At 38.1% G+C, this 22,001-nt stretch overlaps 1 protein-coding gene across 6 annotated transcripts in view; it reads right to left on the minus strand.

Annotated features, from left to right (window-relative positions):
• Nucleotides 1–22,001, minus strand: part of CCDC85A (coiled-coil domain containing 85A) — an 81,999-nt gene that overhangs the window by 54,239 nt on the left and 5,759 nt on the right. The window contains exon 3 of one of the 6 annotated variants that reach the window (XM_069787660.1): nt 13,633–13,709. The exons of the other annotated variants lie outside the window; for them this stretch is intronic. Coding sequence (XP_069643761.1) covers nt 13,672–13,709 — 38 coding nt within the window. The 3' untranslated portion in view covers nt 13,633–13,671. The remainder of the gene's footprint in view (nt 1–13,632; nt 13,710–22,001) is intronic. 6 annotated transcript variants of the gene reach the window in all.

Genomic DNA, 22,001 nt, shown 5'->3' on the forward strand with positions numbered 1-22,001 from the left:
CTCTGAGTTTGAGGAACCCACTCTGGAAGCAGCATAGGTATTTTCAAGTCCCCACAGCGCAAGAACCAAACGCAAGTCTTGTTTGCACCAGGAGAAACCCCAAAACTCTGTGCCATTGGGTGCTTGCCCTCCAGAGAGTGAACACCATACCACAGCTGCTAACTTTCTTTAGGAGAGGATGCCTCTAACCTACCTCTCCCCTCTCCATCTTCTGCTGGATGGATTCTCCTCTCAGTTTTCTAGTTTTTGCTAATCCTATGCCTAAACAGGTTATTCTCCCCAGAAGCTAAAGGATAAAACCAGGTACATAACTTAGAGCTGAGAATTCCCCTAGTTGTGCAAGCCCTGATGTGAGCATTTCACTATGACTGGTCTCCCAACTGCCTGGGGTTTCAAACGGAGGTCTGTCAGTTGAGATCAGCCCAGAAACTGCTGTCGGTAACAAAGGAACACGCAGAGAGGGATGATCTATACACTTAAGCTTAAGTCAATCCCCTGAGAGCTTTAAAGAAGACGACCAGTAATTTGATAATGAACCAGCATAAAGCAAGCTATAAACATCTTTTGCAGCATAAACTGCTGCTAGATTAGGTTTGTAAAACACCTCACAAGGAAAAGGGGGGTATTGTTGTGAAAAGCAAATTTTAAAATCTCTCATATTTTATTTTTGGGGTTTTTTTGTTTTTTTAAAAGAAGTTATATTTATCAATCGTATAAGATTCCAGGGTGTACAAACAAGTGATATCATGAATAATCCACTGAAAATTAATTCTGCACATTGGTTCTACAGTTTTAATGGTAATAAATCATCAATCACCACCACAGGACCACAGCATCTATTTCATGCATGAAGCAGCACTTCATCATGGTAAATTTAGCTGTGTATTATTAAACTGACCGTAGTCTCTGGCCAGCTAGTAGAACCTGAATAGGTTTTCACATTATATTCCTCAGAGCTCAAAATAAATCAAAAAGTCTCAGCTTTATGTATCTACGTGATTTTTAGAAAATTACTTAACCATTTCAACTACTGAATACTCAGCAAGTGTGCAGTTAGTCTGAGGACTAGAAGTTCAAGGAAAATATCTCCTCAGCTGCCACGGCTCTGGCATAACAATCATATTACAGATTAAAAAGTTAATTTAGTCTCCATGCAGTCAAGTAGATTTTGTTTGCTCATTTGTAGTGAGGTTTTTTAGGGGTTGGGGGGGGTTCTGAGCATCAGTGAATTAGTCTACACCAACAGAAAAGCATAGTCACATGCAAACAATGTGGCTATAGCCTGTTCCTCCAGAAATCAATGGCAATATTTCTACAAGAGGATCAAACTGCGTATGATCAATTTCTCATTCAAATCCATTTCTTCTTCCCACCAAAAATGAAATTAAGCAATTTAAGCATTTTCCAAATCCCTCTGTCCTTTCTCCCCATGGTTTACTGGCCATTCTTTTATTAAGGAAAAGAAATTTTCTCCTCTGTTTATGTTCTAAGGGACGTATTATGTGTGGCCAACTGTGCCAAGGTTTTATTCCAACCCCACCTGTTTCCTTCACTATATACATATTGATTTTTCATACTTTAACTACTGTGGGAAACAAAGATTTAGGGAAAGAACTGACTATCAAGTATGAAACATATGTTCCTGTGAAAATAAAATCAAAAGAGAATTCTTGTGTGACCAGTTCTTTGCAGCAAACTTCCTCTCTCCTTCTGACATTCCGTTTTTCTTAAAAATCAAAATGGGGTTGAACAGGCTAGAAATGGTACTTTGGAACTACCCGTGTCATCTGCTAACCTACAGCACCCTAACGGTTGCTAGGTGCATTGTGGCTCCTGGCAATCATAATTCTTATTCCTGCTTCAAGGACTCTGTTGTTTGGCAAGAAAACAGGCCCAACAATCCTAGTTCAGTATTTTCTTGATTCTACTTTGAATCTCTCTCCTGTGTGTAAGAAAGAACATAGGATATATTTGTATATGGATTTGTCTTCTTTTTTATATCTTTAGCAAAGGGGGTGACTGAAAAAGGATATTCTGCTCTTTTCATTCAAGACAGTCAAGGACCAGAACATCTAACGTTAAGATATGTTCAACAAATTCACAGAGTTCTGCCTATCTACCCTCAAGATTCTGGACTTATCATTTCAACATGTCTGTTACTGTGATGAACAAAGGGTCACAGGACTGGGATCCGAAATGCTCATCACACTGACATTCAGAAGCGACCAAAACATACCCAAGGCAACTCTCTTGCCTTTTTTTTAATCTGAGGTATTAAGAAAAAAAAAAAGAAGTTTTCAAAAGAAAAGTCTCTAATAAATTTAGAAAGACCTTGTTCATCTATATGAAGTTATAAAGCTTTGCACCTACTGCAAATTTCTGTTTGCCTGTCCTTTTACACTGCACTGCTAGGTAAGTCCCACTCATACGGCTTTATTCCTATGCTTATCAGGCCAACTGTCAGAAACAGGAGTCAACGTGAGTCTTTCCACTGACTTTAACCTCACCTAAAGTGATGACAGGAATAACTGCAGCACAGCAGAACCTCATCTAAAGGCTGCACAATCCTGTACTTCTTTCTCTCCACAACTTCAACAACCATCACCATAGCATTTCCCCATCTAGTTCTATTTTCCTGAACAGCAGTTAAATACTTCATGCAATTCCTTAACAGGAAAAAGCACCAAACCACAGTCAAAATCATATTCACAGTAATTGTGACTTTTAATATATCAGTGACTAAAATCTGCAATTCCTCAAGGAGAACAGTTATCTTACCAGCCTACCATTACCTATTTAGCAAGCAAACACTGCTGTCCCTTAGTGGTCACCAAAGCAGCGTCAAAAGGAAACAGGCAAAAAATCATTCCAATCTCCAGAAATGTAATCACAGTTCCTGACATAACAGCTAGAGTGCTACTCACATATAGTTCTTTTGAAGCATTAGATATAGCCTGGCACACAGCAAGGCATTCAGAATATTAATTTATTGCAGAGAGCAGGTCTAATTTCCTGCCCTTGGTACAGTAATAGATTGGCAACACTTGTATTAATTCTACTTTCTCTCTTGTTGTTGATTCTCACAGCCTGTATATTTGAATATTGAGCTTATTTGTATAGCTACAATATAACCTATACGTTACCACACCGTGTGTTTTCTTGCACTTGACCTATCCTTTTGAAACAGATTTAGAATTTCCCACAAATAGGTTCACATCCTATCTGGAGTTTGGTACAAAAGCATATATACTGCATGGAAGGAAGGGGGTGTGTGGTGTGTGTGAATGTAGCCCACGTCTATATATTTTCCCGAGAAGCACATATTACCTTACAATGAAATTGGAAGTGTAAAAATCCTCTCTGATAAACATTTTAACTTTCCACCAAATACCCTGGCAGTGGGATAGCAGTCCCCAGGCACCTGCATTGGATTACTCTCTGAACGCTCTGCCTCAGACAGGGGTTACACTTTTTTGAAACAGAAAGGCAATTTCATGTTAGCTCTGTGCAATTAAAAAAAAAAAAAATTAAAAAAAAAATCTATTTCTCTTCTCAGTGACATTCCAGGAAAGTTTTCTATCTCACAGTACCTTTGATTCATGTTAAATTTATCAAAATTACCATCTAGACAAACTGAGAGATGAAAGGTACTTAAGGCTATAGTTAGAAATAGTCATAAGGTTAAAACTAACCATTACAAATCATTCAAGGAATCTTTCAAACCTACAACCTGTCTAAGACTATTTAGCTAAGTTTCTTGATAATCTAGAAAACAAAACAAAAACAACCCTCCTAATGATTGACCAAAAATTTGTAATTTAACATGTTAGTTATACGGTGCCTTATATCCATATAACATATAATTAAATGATTATCAAGCAGTGCATAGCAGCCTTTGTAACTGAAGTTAATTCACCACTTTTACTTTAATTAATCTGATATGATAATAGCTATATAGATGAATAGTCCTATTTGTGCAGTTGAGTGAACATTTTCTATTTGATTTGAAATAAGTGACCCCCTAAATTAATAAAAGCTACCATGTATGGACACACATAAAATGAATAATCAAATTCTTCCCCCATGCAGTTAATCTGAGATTTTTTTTCAAGTGGTAAAGCACAGGCACCTATAGGAACTTCATAGCACCATAAACTTCATGCTGCCATATTAACTAGACAGCGCTCTGTCATTTAAACAGCTGCTAGACAAGGACTAACAAGAGGAACCAGGAGGAATTCCTACATCTGTCTCACGCTGAATAATATACAGCCCACTATCAAAAATAAATCAAGGAAAAACAAACATTTTACAGGTGTCTTATCTTCTTACTCACTCGTAGATTTGCAGTGATACATCTCGGTGTTGGTACAGGTGAAAGCTGGCCTTCATGGGAACAGGCATAGTACTGTTAAAACTACAAAAACTGTGTCAGGTCTGGATATGATACCAAGTTTATCTGACGAGCAGTATTATACAGAGGTAGAAAACACACGCACTCATCTTTCACCAATACACAAAGGAAATGAAGCCTATTTCTTACTACACTGCACCCAATGTATAAAAGGAAACAAAATATAACCCAAATAGAAAACATTAATTAATTGCTGCCTTAAAGCAGCACTTGGGAGGACAACACTGTGTTTTACAAGGACTCTCACATCCAACTCTCAGCTGGGTTTGTGTTGTGTAAAGAAACAAGGACAGACCATTCTTCTTTTCAAGGATTCTGGTCAACAATATCTATTACTTTGATCTGCATAACATTTCTTTTGCAATGCCCAAAGCATAGTTTCCAAATCTAAATTTAATTAGAGTTTACTTATCAACATGGTCTGAACTTCAAGTTTGTATCAGACTCCCTAAACCACATGATTTCTTGTACTGCCAAGTTTAGTGAAGAATACTTTGCCCTTTAAAAGACCAGGTCCTCAAATCAGCAAATGCTGCTTTTGTACTTAAAACGAGGAACACACAGAAAAGCTTACAGAAGACAATAGCATCACTTTAGCGCATTAGGTTACAGCTGTTTGTAAATGACCACAAATCAGGGCCAAAGATATAAGGCTATACATACTGAAACTACAACTTCAATGCATTAAGAGGACTGCAACCAAACGTATCTACTAAGCTATTTTTTTACTTCAGAGTAACATGCATTGTCCCTGGCCTGATGGATCATTCTGATTATGCTTACATGCGCATCACTAAGCTTTTAAGCAGCTCTACAATGCTGAAAGAGCAATGTAGTGAAAGCCATCTGGATCTTCCATGGAAAATCTTTATTAGATCCTTCTGCACTGCTAGACTCAACCTCTTTTGCCACTTTTGCCACATAGCTGAATCTGTCCAATTTTTGTCACTGAATCTTCAGTCAAATCCCACCAGATTAAAGCAAGGTGCAATGGGTTTCGCACTTTGCAGAGAGATGGCTGACAAATTGATTTTTAAGAATATATATTGTTGCAGCAAGAAATTATAAAAAGAGAAGAACTTAACTATTTAATAGCAAAACTGAGAATCCAAATAACTGGATTACCTCCGTTCTTGTCTGCAGATAGTCTAAACCGTGTTTATAAAAGGCAGCAGGAGTCCATCTCTGCCCCATATAACTGATAGCGAAACTAGCACTGTAGTTTTTAACCTCATGTTAAGATTTTTAGTTAGTCTTCCAATGTAATTGCTTTTTCAACAGCACTAACTATCAAAGGACTCACAGTAATGACTTTCACAAACAGTTAAGATTAATTTAGTAAAAAGTGGATAGAAAACATATTTTGCTTTCTCCCTTTTAAATAGGAAAGCTCAGATTTATTAGCAGAGTTCAACTAACACAGACTTTTCACCTATGTCATGGCAGCAATTGTTTGAAAAATTAAATATTTCGTAATGAAAGATTTCTGCCTTCCAATATGCAGAGGAAGAATCCTGCCTTACAAAAAACTCTGGTACAGGAGTAGAGGTTATATAAAAAGAAATTCACATTTCTACACTATCAACTGCTAGGATTGCTAAAGTAGCTGCAGTCCTACTCCATTCTCAATCTCAAGAGAAGACTTGCAGTAGGCACCTTCAAGTGCTCAAGACACCAAAAACCACGGGGAGCTCAGAGATGCTATGGAAGTAAAAATCCTGAGCGCCCACTGTGAGTCAGTCAGGATCAACACTACCATGATGGCAGCTACACCATGGCTGGCAGATACTCTAATACATGTCCTATTTCTCATCTGATAGCAGAACAAGGCGGGCAGGATATCAATCTGATACCTGAGACTGACTAAAAACTGCATAGTCATTAACAAAACCTTTCAATTATTATATTTGTCACCCACAAATAAGTGATATATCAAGTGGTCATTACCTACATCATTTCTTACCATTTCAAGTTTGGAAATGCTGGAGCTCTGGTTGCCCCTATAGTCTAATTCTGCTCTCCCACACCTCCATTTTCTGGAAGCAGGGATACTGTTAAAAAACAGTGTAAATCCACTATAATCCAACTTCGGGTAACTGGATTATGACATTTTTCCTTCTTTGGAGTCCTTAACTTTGATATTTTCTTTTCTTCAGAGTCCTTCACTTTACAACCTATGCACTCCTTAATATAACTCTGAATCTGTCTAACCTTTTCTAGCTTCTTTTTCTCAAAAAAAACCTCAGAAACTACAACTTCTCTTTTGAGCAACTTTATCACCTGTGCTCACTAGGGTGCAACTTGAACCTTCAGCATCAAACACAGCCTGGTCCCATTACAGCTACAACACTACCTTCACACCTGAGTGACATTTCCCTACAGATGGCAATCAGCTTCTGAACCCAGTTTCAGGAGTGAAGAGAAAGGAGATCCTGTTCAGTTCATCCTCCTCTTTCCTTTCCGCTTCCAGCAATTGTGCACTTGCTACTCCATCTGTAAAAGCTCTGGGGAAGAGAGCTCTCTGCCTCCGGGCTGCAGGCCCCCAAGCATGACTGGTGGAGCTGCTCGCTCTCTCTCCTTTTTCATGGAGACTGAAGATGCTTCATCCATTGCACTGTTTTACAAGGTATAGGGGTTGTCAAGAGCTCTGTACTTGGTTCACTGTTTCCAGTGAAGCAGAGAGAGAGCCTGACATGCTTCCGCGCTACTAAAAGCTGCAGAGGCAGCTCCCACCATGTCTTCAGTGAGGGCCCAAGCCCAGCTCTGGGGTGATCAATGAAGGCAGCACCCTGGGCAGAGAAAGGCATTGCAATTTCTTGACTGTCTTCAAACGTGGACTGAGACTCTCCATGGCAAATCCCAATCTATTGAAAGCAGACAGTGAAAGAATAGAACTTCTTGAAAGGAAAGTTGCAAGATTTCCTTCAGATCAGAACATTATGGGTAAAAAGGGATTGCTGCCTCCTTCCCCTGGAATAAATTTCTAAGTCCCAGCTCATATTTCCATGACACCAGCCAAAAAAAAAAAAAACCCACAAAAAAAACCAACCAACCCTGCTTCTAAAAGTCTGTGAACTCAGTGGGAACATGCAAGTCTATAAAGTCAGCCACCTGCATAAACAGAAGCAGTATCAAACCAGAGCTAAACCAGTATCTCCAACATGACAACACGGTGAGTCATTTTGTTTCCACAAGAAGCAAGATAACAGCACACATATCAGCACACACACACATTTCTATAGCACAACACACAAGAGCGTAAAGCAGACAAGCGGTCATTTATTCTAAGCAGGTGCTTCAGGTCTTCATTTAATACAACCTGCCCGTACTCCTAGAAGACACACTAGGGTATTCTGGCAGCTTGTCTTTCAAAGTCTGCCCAGTTCCATCCTCATATGCACTCAAGCTGCTGGCTCCTGGATAACATAGCTGCTGGGAAGCAACAGGGCAGCACAAGACCCCATCATCAGCCTGGCACCACACCAGTCCTACACCTCAGAGCATTTCCTAGAGTGGCAGGTAATATGGGTGGTGTGTATCACATACCCCTACCTTAGCAACTTACTTTACTTCAGGAGGACCATGTTAATCAGAATCCTTGCTTTCCCACTGCTGTGTAAGAAGAATAGTTTTAGGTCTGCATCATTCCCTGAGAGAAACATTTTTGCTCATTTCTGAAGAAGGTTATTTAACAGGTCAATTAGCCTCCTGCTAATCATCTCTCATGCTGGATAACAGTCTAGCACTGTAGACAAAAGTATACAAAAGTATTCTGGCTATTCTACTCCTCTAACTTTTCCAGCTATGCCAAACTCTTCAGTCTCAGAAATATTTTCAGTTTCCCTTCATTGTATATAGATGAATGTATTGCTATTTTACATGTTTTAATGCATGCTCATGACTCAAGCTTCACGTGGCTCAGACAGAAGAAACACCATCACTTGGAAAATATGTTCGCTTGACTGAACACAAAATGTGAGACGTAACCAGTTACTATGTGAGTATCGTGGACACTGTATTAGAGGATTCCGTGTCAGCTGACTGTCAGTGATATCCCAAGGGTTCGGCTTAAAAATAAAATTACTATTTTGACCCTTTCAAAATATCTGGGAAGTGTTTTGATAAACTATCTTATTTTTTATGCAATTATCACTATTAAATTTCTTACTAGTCTCTTTGAATTTCTAGCTACTTACCGTTCATTTTTCTTATTCATAGTTCACAGTTGAATTTCATGACCTACATCCAGTAAAAGTTTACAATGACAAAAACATGATAATCCCATGCTGTAGTCATAAAATTGGTTAAATACATTAGGAATGTTTTTACAGGAGAAAATTATATGGCTCTGCAGAAAATTTTACAAGCAAAGATATTTAGACAAGTGCTACATCAGAAGTAGCGCCATATGTTCCCATACTTCAGCATGAAAGACAAAATGCCTGTAAAATGAAAAGCAATGAATTTTTTCCAAAAGCTACTGCCCTGAGAACTTAAAAATATGCATTTATTTTAAGTACCAAATAATCAGACCAATCTAATTAGGAAGAAGATAATTAAAAGACTAACAGTTTGCTAAATCATGCTCAGGACACACAACCTGGTGTTTGTTCTAGTTTATAAGTAAGATTAAAATAGTAACAGTACGAATGTCTCTTTAATCTCTGCACAGGTTTGAAACATTAAATTGCACTCAGACCACATTTCACCATAAGAAGTGCCATTAAAACCTCACTACTTAGCATGGCAGGAAGCTGCTGTAATTGCGGTAACTTTTTACTCATAACAAGAATTGTTACTGTAGTCCTGTCATCACATATCACCGACTGAAAATGTTTAGGCTGTCATTTTTGAACGTCAAAGCCTGATTCCCCACTGAGTGTACATTACTATGGAGCTTTAAAATCCTGGACTGAATTCTGATCAGTGCCATTCATAAACATTTTTAGAAATGACTCTGCTACAGTTACTTTGTACAAGAAACCTCCATCTTTTGACAGACAGCGAGAACCTTTATCCAGTCTTCCCTCAAACACAGCCACTGCTTCACATGACTTTAAGTAAACATTTCAGGCTGCAGTATTTGATAGATAGCAGCAGCAACCACCTACCTGCTAGAAATGAGTCTACTAGCATTCAGCCAAAAAATATCAAAATACGCTAGTTCACCAAGTTCCTATCTTCCACATCTGCCAAGTCACACAGATATTCAGACTGAGTCCTCATGGAGATTTATATCTGCTAAGTACCACTTCCCCTCTTCCCTGGCATATTCACAAGATGCCACACTATTGATTGATACTAAGGGCGAAATTACCATCTTGCTGAAATATTGTGTTCTCATTTTTTTAGCGTATAAGAGCTTTCATTTTCAAATTTCATCCTGATGAAAGATGAATACTCCTTTTGATTGTACCAGTTAGCAAGCTGAAATCCTCAGCTGATAGCTGACCACGCCATCCGATTTGTATCAGCATCTTGATTTCCCAAATGAAGACAACTACAGCCACACAACTATTCTGCAACATTAAAAACAGGCCACAAGAAACAAGACAGCTTTACTAGAGGAAGCTATATTTTTCTATTGCAGCACTTCAAGTTTAGATTCGTTGTAAATCACTTTCTATATGTGCAAGGACACTTTTAAGCACCCCTGTAAAGGCAAAAGGTACATTAACATCTTCCAATATGCCCACTGCACACACACACAAAATAATTAGGAATAGCTTTGTTCCCCACTGGCCTGGTTAGCATAATTCAGGAAATTCAGGAAGGAAGGAAATATTGCCTTAAAAGTTGATTTTGAGAGGAAACACATTGAAAATGTTTGTATCAAGCTAATTGTTCCTAAAGGTGTTTTCTAGGCATGTGAGTAACCTCAGCCCCAGTTTTTACACCACACAAACCAGACAAATCTAAGAAAAAAGCTGTTAGAAAAGTGGTATGATGCAACAGAATAATCAGTAGCTACAACTCAGGAAACCTGGATTTAAGGTTTAGTCGGTGGCTGATTAATCCTGTCTTGTCATTTGTTTAGCTCAAGGTTCTTCATACACAAGATGATCACAATGTTTGCTTCATCAGTAAATTGTTTTGAGAACTACTGATAAAAAGCTCTAAGTAATAACCAGGCACTACTAACAGGTGTAAGCATTTACTCAGGTTAACAGCGTATCCATAGTTCTCTACATACATCAGGGTCTCAACTTCATGAAGTCATTTTTTCTGACTTTGTGCAACCAATACCTTGGCTACAATTAGGGGAGCATTCACGCACGTAAATCTATCCAAGTTCCACACATCGATGCTATCTTGATCTACACACGAGAGATCTCCAGGGATAGAACTACCATGAGTTAATCCATCTCCAGCTGAAAAGCCAAAGCTCTCTAGTCAGGGCTGCTTTATCTCCTAACAGTCACGCAAGACTGGTCCACAAGCCTCCGCAGGCTCAAACTGCACAGTTAGAAGCTGGAGCAAGGAGAGGACTTTCTGATGGTTTTCCACAACAACCAAGCGAGCAAAGAAAACCAGCAACGTCCTCCTCTCCTCTGGCTGATACCACAGTCCCCACCTCTGAGATCACAGACTTGCTTTGGACCTTTCAGAAGCTCACAGGACTCACCGAAACACAGAAGCAAGCTTACGCAGCATGAACCAAAGCAAAAGGTTTTGGCCCAACAGATTGGGCCTGAAAAGAATGGACTTAGTGCAATGATAATTTCCAGAAGATGCACAAATATCATTAGCCTGATGACCAACATGTTACAGATTTTTCAGTCTTTCCCTCTGCCAGATATTCATGAATTAAACAAAATTTAAATGTACCACAGACACACAAAATAGGTATCACTGAACATTTATTTTGGTGGCTTTCAGATCTGATATATACTTGGGTTTGGGTTTTTCAGAGTTTGGCTTCATGGTTTTGAGGATTAAGTTAAGTTTTCTGCACAATACGCAATTAAAAACACATTTTCACAAAACCGGAGCAAGATAACAGGATACAAGATCTGATGATCCCACTGCAGCGATGCCATACCAGAAGGTGAAGAAAGCCAGTCACCTGTGCAGTGAGGAGCACACCTTGGTTTTGAGGAAGGCAGAGGATGCCCAGATCTCTCTGAGAATACTCCCCACTCAAGGGGAACAGGCATTAGCAAACTTGCATGCAATGAAGTTGATACCAAGCCTCATCTGACCAGCTATCACTAAAATCTCACACTTCCACACAGTCAGTCTCTAGCCCAGCTGACTGGTTCGCAGCTACCAGGCCACATCTTGCATGGCTTGGAGGATGAGCCCCGACAGAGTTGAAAGCTGACAGGGCCACAGATGACAGCTTAGTCAGCATTGTGCCAAGCCAAGATTTACAGTCTCATCCATCCCTGAACCTCCACAGATTTGCAGCTGGCTTGAACACTGAATCAGAAATATATTTGGACTGCTAAAGGGATGGTGTTTACATGCAGAAGAGAACTAGGCCTGCAATCTGTAGGTCAAAGAGCTACTTCTGATTTACACGATTAAAAATAAAGAAACATATTTCAACAAACAGTTCTCTATGTATGCAACAAATGTCTCTGGATGTGGCTAAAACTGACACTGTTCTCAGCTTTATCCTTTCCAGATTTCTGATCAGACTTCTGGAGCAGTGAAGGAACTGTCTCTCAAAGAACCTTTTCTCCTGTGTTTCATCAGATACAATGGGACACAAATTTAGCACTTAGTAAGCACCATATCAACAGTCATGCTAGCTAGATGAGTAAACCAGCTGGCTGGTTTATACATCATTTAACTAGCACGACTGTTCACACTCCTGAAGCACCTGAATACTATGTTGATCGGTAAAAACACAGACCAGTGAGGCTCAGCGTTTGGAATTCAGATATTCCTGGTTCCCTCGGAAACAGCATTTCCTAATAAACAGAATACAAACATTATCTGGATTTTTCTCACTCTGGGCAGTGAAAATCTACTATCACTTTCATCTTCCATTACAGATCCTTTCCCATGAGTTTCAAGAGCCTCTTGCTTCCTATGCATCGTGATGTATTTCTGAGGAGCACTACAAGGACAAATCAATTAAAACCTAACAAAATTTTGGGTGTATTAAAAGCACTTAATTAAAAATGTTAAATTTGAGAGCAAGTGTCACCTGACTGCATCTTCACAGTCAACACCCTGTTTCTCCTGTAACAAGGACAATGAATATCCAAGAATCTCACATTAGGTTTAGTGACATGTAGGATTAATATCTAACATCAATTTACTGAAAAATACATCTGCTAAGTGCACCTCTACGAAACACAAAGCAGACAAAGCCAAGGGTTGCTACATTTAAAGTATAGATCTTTTCATATTGACAAATTCAACAGGTGTTTTGCTCTCAAAGCAAACAAATTATTTCTCATTCAAACATTCTTCACTAATCCTTCAAATATCCATTTTCTAAACTGATATCAGAAGCAACTCTGTCAATTTGGTTAGTTAAAAAAAAAATAAAATAAAATAGAAACACCATCAAGCAACAGAGGTGGAATAGAATATGTTGCCCAGGAAACTTAGCTTCAGTGCCTGAAGTACGCATCTCCAGGTGGCAGTTGGTAAGTGTTACTTGTCATTTAAGTACAATACCCTTTGTTTAATTTGGATTGTTGTAGAGTTATCATGAAAGAGGGTCAAGCAAGTCCTTTTGTGCTACATCTCTTTTTGTACTTCCCCAAGTATCTTTTCAGTATTCTATGGGTCTACGACTGGATGTACTTGCAGCAGTGTGATCAATACAAGGAGTTAGCACTATCGAATTCATTCTTGACAAAACCAGGATGATGGAGTGACTTGAGAGGATAAAACTCTGAGATCCAAGCTTCCAAGACAGTCTGATCAGTCACTTCCATGCTGTCAGGCAATCCAGCAATTCATTTTTATCAGTCTGAATACAACTTCTCAGTACGCTCCAAAAGGTTAAGAAATCTTTCCATTTTATTACATTCATAAAGAAGGTAAAGTATGCAAATACCAATGTCTTAATGCTGAAATTAGGATTTATTTTAATATGCTTAGGATGCTTTTGTCCTCCTAGTTCTCCAAATTATTTGCATACGCTGTGATTGCAAGCTGTCAAAATGTAGCATTCAGCATTATTGATTGGAGTGTAGACCAGCTGTCAAGTTCCAACAACAAGGAATAAATCAAAAAGTTCTTAGCACCTGTACCTGGAGGAGACATAGATTCTGGTATCTTCTGCTGTTTAGTTAAGACTGCAGAGCCTTTGGTCTTGGTGGTTGGAGAGCTGGTTAGGAAAAAAAACATTGTTGGAATGCTTTGCTTTCATGTTTTCTTTATGGACTTAATGGTATTGCAAAAAACTAAAATTCAAAATTTAACTTCAGGTTACAAAAAATTCTAAAATGGACACAAGCAAGATGAACGACAATAAGAGACAAGTGACTTCATTCAGAGCACTGCAAGAGCATGGACATTTAGGCATCTTGCTTCTCTCTGGACATCCAATTTCAGTGCAAGTCAGGTGCCAATGAGGAGTGAACTGCTCAAATACTTCGAAGGATCTAAGCCAATTTTCAGGTTCTACCTCACAGCATTCATACGCTTGTGTTTGATGTATTCAGCTGCCTTCTCAAACAGTATTTTTAGAGACCCATCTTAATGTCATTGGTTATGTTTTCAGACCACAAAAATCGTAAGATGGATTTTTAACATCATTAAAATTCACTCACTGTAAAACAAAAACAGACTCAGAAACCAAGACGGGATGTGGGTCACCTATCAATGCTTTTCTCCACGCTTATCTGAACTTCGCATAAATGTGAGCTACATAGTGATGAATCAGCCCTGTAACCTTTGTAAAAAGCATATATATTTTTACTTTGAATCCACATTACAAGTACATGCTCCAAAAGCCTACAGCAAGTGTTGTTCTAGGCAAATTTTCACAATTCACAGGAACTTAAAGAGATACAGTGAAAGAAATCTAGAGAGTTTTGAGATCAAACATTTGAAGGAGGTATCTAATTACTGATCAAATTAGAGAATTTTGATATTACAGGCATAAAAGCTCTGGAATAATTTGGGCAACCTTGAGGAAGTACCAAAATGGAGACCTTTAGAAGACATTCAATATTGTTGCTTACCACATGGGTCACTCCACTTTTTCAGCTATCACATATCTTTTAGTCTTGACAGTGCTTGAACACTATTGTGCTTGATTAGTCTAAATAACCACTTAAATTATTAAATGGACTTTTACAAATCAGCATTACAAACTTTGTCACCATTTTTCCCCTCTGTGATCTGACAAAATATTTATAATAATTCAGTGCAAAGTTCACATAACTCATGCAAATAAAAACTAAAGGGTTGAAGAAACATGTACTTGCTGAAGTATACAGGTGCAAAACTGCTGGTTCCCTCTTCTCTCCAAGAATGTACAGAAACAATGCAAATATACCAGAAGTTTTATAGCAGAACTGACAAGTTGAACTAAGACTATTTGTTATTCACAGCCTTCACATAACTGCTCATCTTTTAAGACAGCCTAGCTCAGAATAGCAGCTTTCCCATTCACGATCAATAAATTTGCCAACGTTTTCATGCTGTGTACCAAATGCTCACGGATAGATCTCAAATCACAATCCTCACTCTTTTTTGCATATCTTGCAGAATTAAAAGTACTAAAAAAACAACAAAAAAATTTACAAAAACACTAAATGTGCACAGACTAGTAGCCTTAGCGTATTTATTCTTTAAAAACCACTGTATACTCATCTTATACATGTTATACTTGTATAATTAATTTCCTCTGACACAAATTACTGTTATTACTAGTATATCTTACTGTCTTTCAGTCCCACTGTCCAAGGCCTCTTCCAGGCTAATCCTTCCCTTTTCTCATTTTGTTTGGTATCTTTCTGTTATGATACTGTCTGAAAAGCCCATCACAAGTGATCAGATTTCGAAAGAAGAAATAGCACAAAGAGGTGAAAGGGAGAAGGGTGGTTTTTTCTCCTCATTTACTTAAATATGTTTTTAGATTTCTTGATTGTAAATGCCCCAAAGATTATAGAAGATTAATTCATGTATATAAAGGAACCAAAGTACATTACTAGAACCCTTCACAGTACTTCAAGTTTGCACTAACAATGAAGACCATATTATTAAGTCCTCACGGAATACTACAAGCCACAGTTGGAGAACAAGTGTGTGGGAAAATTACATCCACATACAAAGGAACACTGACCAAAAGAACCACCTTACAGAAATTAGAAATTGCCACACTGGATCAGACCACCAATGCAATTAGTATTTTATCTTCTCCCACCCCATCCCACCCACTGGGACTAGGACCGGCTGTTTAGAGGCACACAAAAACTTTTACCATTAACAGCAATGGAATAACACCCCACAGTGAAGTTCACCTTCAGTTTCTATTACTTAGAAGCTGATGTTTGCCTTAGACCAAACAAATCAGATCTCTTCTCCCAAACACCAGGGATTTCCATATTTTTAGATGTTATCTTTCATTTTGTATTATCCAAAGGAATGTATGATACTTCTCAGGATTTTAATTGCTGTTGGGGTCTGTGCCATTTCACAGCAACGAGCGTCTGGCTAAATCTGCTAGTGAGGCTTAAGAGTTTAGTTACAACTGAGTATCCTAATTCCATGGTACAGTGCTCTACCCCTTCTTCTTTACTAAGGCCAAATGCCACAACTATATTCAGACAGACAAGAACACTGATGGATACACAGTGGATTCTTCTACAGATTCAAGTATAAGCTTGTGGTAAAACCAATCATACCACAAGCACTGTATAACCTGGTTTATAACCTTTTCATAAGTATGGATGTGGTATATTAAGATGTACTTCTTTCTGCATTAAGCAAAATTCAAAGCTCAGTGTTTCAGTCCTAGTTGTTTCTCTTAACAGAACTCACCCTTTAACTCTTCAAGAAGCACATGCAGACAAGACTTACATCAAGATCATGACTTGAAGATAATGCTCAATGCTCTCTGAGTAACTATTTATCTGTGTATATGGCAATAAGACCTAAGATAAGCTGCACTTCAGTTTACTGATTAAGACATGACTTACTACCTCAAAAGCGAATGAATTTCCATTCCTAGAGTCATTTTCTTATGTACACAAAGCTTTATTATACCTCATTAAATAACCTATATTTGGAATGCGTCACTGTCCTTGACTCCTGTCAACATCTACATACTTTGTGTGTGAATAGTAGTACAAAATTTTAACCCTATGCTATACTGCTATGCTCTTCCCTAATTGTTAACCAATTCAGCTCCAATCCCTGCACAACCTGCAGCAACTCTCCATTATTAACTTCCAAATAAAATTTAAAAAAAAATTAAAAAAAATTTTAAAAAAAGATCCCATCAATAGATAGAACAGAAGAGACAGGACAACCTTTCATTAACACACATAATATACACTACAAGGCTGAAGTTCTTAAACAAGCAGCACTTGCTGAGAGTTATTATAATATTCTAACTCTGCATTATAACCACCAGAGTTCAGAGAATTTGACAGTTTAATCACTGTAATATTTCTAAAACCATATTTTACTATTATAAAATCATAACACTGTAACTCAGAAAGCTGTGCAAAGGACTCTGTTACATGAGGTCCTGTCCTCAGGTTAAAGGTATTCTCTCCAAGCAAGGACTCAGACAAGGTTTAATGTGAGGACTCTCCATGCTGGCACTAAAAGAATAAAATAAAATAAAAATCTCCACACATATTTCAGGCAGACAACACCAACAGCCATCCGTGCAAGCTACTGATGAGCTCTCAGAGGTAAAGGCAAATGTCTTGCATCTTGACCCAATCACCATGAAAAATAAATAAGCTTTTCTATTGTCTTCTGTACATACCAAAGCAAACTCCCCCTCACTACTCAGAAAATACATTCTTTTTAAAAACATACAATGACATACACAAAAGAAAAATCAGTATGTCAGATCCATCCCAGGTGTGACCCTAGTAAAGTTAGGGGATGCACAAAAGTGCTGGCTTGTAGAGTGTTTGTCAAGACATCGTCAATAATGGCACTGTGATTTATTGTTAGCCTTTCACTTCTGGAGGTCTGTGGTCAAATGTCAGTGAAGTTCCAACAGACACTCAAAACAAGAGTTATGGCCACACATCTCAAATTAATCAGCCAGCCAGCATAGCTGCTAGCCTCCACGTCATACTGGTTAAATGCCTGGAAGATAAGGGCACTATTTACAGGTCTGAAGGGAGAGTTACTGAACGGGCTGTGTCAGTGCTTCTGTGTAACTGTGGTATGCCACATGAACTGGGAGATGCGTAACCAACTCCTTGGCAGAAGCTGTCTAGTCAGCACCAGTTCCCTCCCACCTTATTAACACACACTCATCACAGACTAACATAGACCTTGTTCTAATAGATACATGGTACCCTGGTGATGGTTTAAAGATAATACATCTATATTCTACTCTGATTTTTGCTTCCATGAAAGAAAGACTGAATTAGCATCAAGTCCTTACTGCAAAACCAAGCCACTTGTGTAGTAGGACATGCAGCCTAAGGGAAAAAGTATAAAACTTGGAAGTAGTGACTTAACAGAAATTGCTGTGTATCACACATGGCTGTGGTATATTCATAGTCCTGTAATAAGAGAGGCTGTTCAGCTGAATCCTTCCTATACTTCCCACTGTAACATGTAGTGCCGCTGCCTACCTAGCGTCAATTAGACAGGGGTAGAAGTAAACCTCTGCAATCAGCACCACTGTTTGCCTCTGATCACCCACTGAACTTTTCAGTAATCAGAGTGCTGGAACAACCATATAACCATTTGAAACTAGGCAAGTTTCTTGGTAAGGAGAAGCATCACTCTTCCCATTAGCATAGCACTAGTTTTGCTGGAAGGATGATCTACCTTATATTAAAACATTCAAACCAAAACTGGTTTTGTCAGTGAAGTTAAGATATGGAAGCGTAAACTTCTCCCAAAAGCCCTATAACATGAGTTTCTAGGAGGTTCATTGTTTTGATATTACAAGCCACATTTTCAACTTGATAAATTACTCCACAAAAAATTAGTTTGGTAATAAATGCAGCATGCTCTAGTCACATACATATTCACATATCATGCCCCAGTTCTCTTACAGCATGTAATAGCTAAAACTAATTTACAAGTTTGATATGAAACCTATGGAATTCAATGGAAAGACTCCGAATGACATAAAGTTTGAGAGCTCTACACTTAAAATAATAAACCTCTGAAATAAATAGTTGATTACTTCATATTGGCAAGCAAAAAATTCTATCAGCCCTGTAGCCTTTGTTTATACAACAGGTTACTGTCAAGAGTAATTAATGCTGTAACAGGCTCCCAACAGCAGATGTACAGTGGTGGGTGCCATCAGGAAGTCACACACAAAGTATCATACTGCTATTAATGACAGGCAAATTATTTCCATTTCAACTTTAAGAAACATAACATGTAAGCAAACCTACACTGAAACATGACATCATTTCACAATTTGGCCAGCAGGATGTGAGCTATTTCCACAGAGAGGATATCAGTTAACTCAGTAACATTATTGTTTTTTTCTCTCTGAAGTCATACTGCAGTTTCCTCTTTTTACTCAGTGCAGTATTTTTAGATTTTATTTTCCTTATAAGAAGCACATTTATAGCAGAAATTGTTCAAAATTTAAGCTGAGTCTCCATTTCACCTACAAATACCTTTGCTCAAGGAGAGGTGCTGTTGCATTTGTTCTGTAAGAATCCTCGCATCTCCAGCAGTATATATAGTGTTAGTCAGCAGTTTTACTTCTCTTCATTAATAACCTCAGCAGGAAGCAAAAAGCACATATGAAAGCCTTCTGATACTTTCCTTTCACACAAAAGTCAAAGCCCAGAGTAAAGCAAAGGACTTCTTAAAATAGAAAGTTTACAATAAGTTGCTTAGAATAAAAAACACCACTTAGATTGCAAATGCTGAAAGCACATGAATTTATATAGAGGCACTTATAGCCCACATATTTGTGTCAGAGTTAAACTGTCATGTATTATTCTAGGTTGCATAAACATTCTCTTTAAAATGTTTTTACCGGTGGTATTTCATCTTCTAATTTCAGCAATCTTTCTAGCCCAAATATCTCTGTGCTCATTATCCAGAACATTTAGGTGTAATCACAGCAAAGGTTTGTTACCATGTTTTATTTGGTTAGAGCCTTTAAAATGAAATACATATGTTTTCAATTAACAAACTTCAAGCCAAATTTAGCTCTCACATCCCATTTTCTGTCACTCCAAAGGTTGAGGACACCCATTTCAGAAAAATACATAGGAGAACCCTGAAGTAATTTTTTTTTTTTTTTTAAGGCTTTATAAATCTTATAAATGAAAGCTGACATACAAGAAAAAAAATACCAAGATCAAACGTTTGAGCATAGAAAGTGAGAAGAATTATGAAAGAAATGTTATCACCTCATCCTTTATTCCGTCAGCTCTGCCTATGGACCAAAGACAGCCTCAGACTGAAATAACTTCCCGCATACCTCATGACAGCTTAAAATATGCATGAAGCCCAAATGATTAATGCATATACCTCATCCTGTAAAGCAGACTACAGCTACACATTGTATTTCTGATAGCACTGTAATATTATATTGCAACTGCTTTAAGTTTAGCTTAACAGTTTGTCAGAAATCTGTAAATACTCTACCTCCATTTCCCATGTCTTTACATAGAAAGTTCTGGTATAGGTAACTGAATACTTCGCTTCCCTGTGGTCACGCAAGTGCTAACAAGACCAGAACTCTGGGTAAATGGGAACTGTTAGCAGCATATGGAAGCTCTCATTTCAACAGGAATAGCTAGGCTGTTCAGAAACATGCTTTCCAATTAGGAACAGCAATTTCAAGTAGACAGTATAGTACTTTTTAGAATGAGGTTTGAATACCTTCTCTCAGACCCAATTCAGAATCCAGTTAAGACCAAGGAAGATGCGACAGGCCTGTACTGAGTCTGGTAAGTTCTGATTACATACTTAAAATACATTATTTTATTCCTTTATTTGCAAAGGAGTCGAAAGATGTCAGTCTTTGCTATTCATCAGTTAGGATCACAAACACTTCACTTGCTGCTCAAATGACAATCCACAAGTACTGCAATAAGATTAGAAGGGCCCTGTAAAGTAATCACAGATGTGCAGTCAAACATCTACTAGCTAGATATACTCAAAATTTTAAAATAAACTAGGTTCCACCAACATGATATAGTTTACTTGCTACATGATTTGGGGATAAGAATCAAAAATAGCATCCTTTTATATTGCTCACCAGAGTTTAGGGCCAGGTTTCCATGCCACTTTCTAACTTATGTTCTCACAATTTCACTATTCCTTACAACAGATGCAAAAGATCAGGATTTTCATTACAGCTCAATGCACAGTTCCCCACCTACACTTGATTGGCAGGTTCATGTATACAGGTATACACAGAACACACAAATTAAGATTTACACATTACTTTCACAATCGTAACAAGGGATAATGGCCAGCACTTTTACCACTTCCATATTAACTGTTCTTCTCCACAATTTTACTGTAGCTGACAAAATCAAAACACAAAAACCCCAAAACGATTCAACCTTGCTGTGAAGACCAAGTATTATCCTGAAGTTTAAGGCCTCTTCCTCAGAGCAAAGCTGTCAAGAGTTTTACCAGACCAAGGTCAGACAAATGTCAGCATTAAACTTCATGCTTGCACCAAATTATATAAATATGAAAGGAGAGAGGTTTGACAACTTACTGCTGAAAGAAGTCCTCTGCAAAAATGATTATATAAAGCGTAGGACAGGCAAAACTGTGATTAAAGTCAATAAACAGACTCACAAATCACCAGCTGCCCTCTCCAGCATCTTACGGCCCGAGTCCAAATTGTAGATAGTTGAAATACTCTGCACAAAGGACACCAGGTCTGAAGTAACAACTGCTTTCATTGCACCGTTAATAATATGGCTGAGTTCCTAACAAGACTATTTGGACAAAAAGAAGTATCAGAAAGCCCACCATGTCAGGAACAGAAAAACCTTATCTTCGTCTGTGCATGAGTTTTAAAAATACATACTTAAAACCTCAGATCGATCACCTTTCTACATAAACAGTGACTGGATTGATGAACATCATGAGTGCAAGTAAGAAGCCGCTTTCAGGAAGTCTGGTTCCATACTTCACACTACTTACAGTGAGGTCAATTTTAAAAAGAATGAACTGAATGGAGAAAGAAATACAGTATTTAATGGAAGCTTTGTAAGACCAACTTTTATAACTTATGTATTACACATCTTCACACAGTTGCCATACACTCATCTTATTAATCATTTTTAAATCATTAAAAAGAGAAGTCTCTACCCTTACCACTTTGGGGTTTGTCAGCCCTGTCAAGGATATGAATTTCACTGACAGTAATCTGAATTTACCCCTACAGAGCAGGTTATCTTAACTGAAGGCATTCTGTAAATTAAACATGATAGGTAAATGGACCAATGGGAGAGAGCAATGTGATAAA

This window comes from Haliaeetus albicilla, chromosome 7, assembly GCF_947461875.1.
Source record: "Haliaeetus albicilla chromosome 7, bHalAlb1.1, whole genome shotgun sequence".
In the NCBI taxonomy this organism is placed as follows: Eukaryota; Metazoa; Chordata; class Aves; order Accipitriformes; family Accipitridae; genus Haliaeetus; species Haliaeetus albicilla.